The following is a 2772-nucleotide window of genomic DNA, read 5'->3' as shown; positions in this document are numbered from 1 at the left end:
GGGGGACATCCCACGGAGCCACCTAATGAATAGTGATGGGCTCGGGCGTGTTCGCAGCTCCACGTGCCGAGCCCGCCAGGAAGCAGACAGCGCCAATCACGTGCACTGAGACATATCCCGATCTCTGCAGCTACGGACCGGGATAATGTCTCAGTACCTGTGATTGGCGCTGTGGCGCTGTCAGCTTACTGACGGGTTCGGCACGTGGAGATGCAAATATACCTTGATGGGTGGGTGTTCCTAGGCAGACTATAATTGCATGCAGCTCACCCTAGGCACCGCCCACATGTGATGCTCAGCCTCCGTGATTGGAGGAACTGAAGTCCTGAGGGGAAGGCCCGAATTCAGACTTCAAGTGTATGTAAAGTGAAAAGGAAATCTCTTTCTATGGAAATCCGTCCCACGTGTATATACAGGAGGAATTAAAGCGCTGTGTATGTATTCCACCCGGGGAGGTGGGGCCTGAGGGAATGTACTATACCCATACACGGGTAATAACATGGCACCCACGTACAGGGTAATGATATGGCCTCCCAGTAGACGGGTAATAACATGGTGCCCCCGTAGACGGGTAAAAATACGGCATCCGCGTAGACGGGTAAAAATACGGCATCCGCGTAGACGGGTAATAACACGGCATCCCCGTAGACGGGTAATAACACGGCGCCCCCGTAGACGGGTAATAATACGGCGCCCCCGTAGATGGGTAATAACACGGCGCCCCCGTAGACGGGTAATAACACGGCGCCCCCGTAGACGGGTAATAACACGGCGCCCCCGTAGACGGGTAATAACACGGCGCCCCCGTAGACGGGTAATAACACGGCGCCCCCGTAGACGGGTAATAACACGGCGCCCCCGTAGACGGGTATCAGTGCACTCTGGATGGATGAACACACCTGCAGGCAGTACTCGCACTGGTACGGTTTCTCTCCGCTGTGCGTCCTCTTGTGTCTCTCCATGTGATATTTCTGGATGAAGCGCATGCCGCACTCATCGCAGTGGAAAGGCTTCTCTCCTGGAAGAGATATTCATTTATATTACATAAAGAATTCCAGGACTACAGATGGACTATCACCCCCATCAGCTGCCCGGCTCACCTGTGTGAATCTTCTCATGCCGCTGCAGCAGATACTTCTGGATGAAACGCATGTCACACTGAGCGCACTGGAACGGCTTCTCACCTGGAAAACAAGAAAGATCAGAAACACAGATTACATGTGAAGCTTTTATCCAACTACCAGTCCGAGTTCTTTCACAATACAAGAAAACTTTTCTCCATACAGCCAGTGTAATTAGCTGAAATCTGTATTTGTACTGAGGTGAAAGCTGAAATCAGGCTTACTGTGGATGCTAAGTGGTAGTCCAACTGGGGTAACACATAAGAGGGACACAGAGGTCAGGATGGGCATTACCAGTGCAGATACTACTACCCCAAAGAGAAAACTAAAGGAGGAGCAACAGCCTGAGAAGAACTGAAGAGCTTTCCCCAAGCAGGGACCCCGGATCAAAAAGAGGTCTGAACTATTTTATCAATCGATTGGCAGTTCCTGAATTTTGCTTTTCGGTTGGAGCATTAATCAGAGGGAGATAGAGAGATACAAAGTAACATTGTTTATAAACATTGATCAGAGGGGGAGATAGAGAGATACAAAGTAACATTGTTTATAAACATTGATCAGAGGGAGATAGAGAGATACAAAGTAACATTGTTTATAAACATTGATCAGAGGGAGATAGAGAGATACAAAGTAACATTGTTTATAGACATTGATCAGAGGAGATAGAGATACAAAGTAACATTGTTTATAGACATTGATCAGAGGGAGATAGAGAGATACAAAGTAACATTGTTTATAAACATTGATCAGAGGGAGATAGAGAGATACAAAGTAACATTGTTTATAAACATTGATCAGAGGGAGATAGAGAGATACAAAGTAACATTGGTTATAGACATTGATCAAAGGGGAGATAGAGAGATACAAAGTAACATTGTTCACTTCTTACAGTCTTCATCATCTTCCAGTTAAATTAATACTCAACCCCCCCAATAACTTTCACACAATCACAGCAATTTTGACTTCTCACCCCCCTCATTGCGCACAGCCTCCTGGGATACTCACGTCACACATTCTCACCTGCCCAGTGAATCCTGCATTATTGTTACAATTTGCCCCTGCCCTGCAATCTACCCCTCTTACATAATCAGGGGGCAGGCAGCGAGAACCAGGCAGTGACAGCCACGTTGTACCAGAACATTGCTGGATTCATTGGGCAGACGTTCCCGTTTATTAAGAATAATCCAGCAAAAAAGGTCAATTGGAATTGAATTTGACAACTAGGACAGGAAGTGATGAGAAATCTTCCAATGGGGACATAATAGCTCCAGAGATTTACTCACTTCCTGTTGTGTCTCCTGGTACAGGAAGAGAAAATAACTATTTCCTATGGGATGCATACAGAGACAAAACCCCTAAAGGGGGTCTAACCTTTTGCTAGTCCATCTAAAACAAGAAAATAACCTATCTACATATTTCTGGGAGAGCCGGTATGATGTGTGCACACAGGCGCGCTCAGCAAGGGGTCACCTGTATGGATGAAGACGTGTCTCTGCAGGTGGTAGTTGGTTCTGAAGGCCGCGTTGCAATGCTCGCACACGTGACACTTGGGGATTTTCAGTCCCAGGGAACCGTCCTCGTTGATGGTCAGGATCTGGTGATGAAGCAAACCCACAACACAAGGCTATCAAACTTTACAGATGATGAGACT

At 47.1% G+C, this 2772-nt stretch overlaps 1 protein-coding gene across 1 annotated transcript in view; it reads right to left on the bottom strand.

Annotated features, from left to right (window-relative positions):
• Positions 1-2772, bottom strand: part of ZNF148 (zinc finger protein 148) — a 14798-nt gene that overhangs the window by 7580 nt on the left and 4446 nt on the right. Inside the window, exons 4-6 of the mRNA XM_018575170.1 lie at positions 2592-2715; positions 1101-1184; positions 900-1018 (exon numbers count right to left, since the gene is read on the bottom strand). Of these exons, the coding sequence (XP_018430672.1) occupies positions 900-1018; positions 1101-1184; positions 2592-2715 (327 nt within the window). The remainder of the gene's footprint in view (positions 1-899; positions 1019-1100; positions 1185-2591; positions 2716-2772) is intronic.

Source organism: Nanorana parkeri, unplaced genomic scaffold, assembly GCF_000935625.1.
Source record: "Nanorana parkeri isolate BGI_ZX_2015 unplaced genomic scaffold, ASM93562v1 scaffold3602, whole genome shotgun sequence".
Taxonomy (NCBI): domain Eukaryota; kingdom Metazoa; phylum Chordata; class Amphibia; order Anura; family Dicroglossidae; genus Nanorana; species Nanorana parkeri.
The sequence above is the reverse complement of the archived record's forward strand: the minus strand, read 5'-3'. Positions and strand labels throughout refer to the sequence as shown.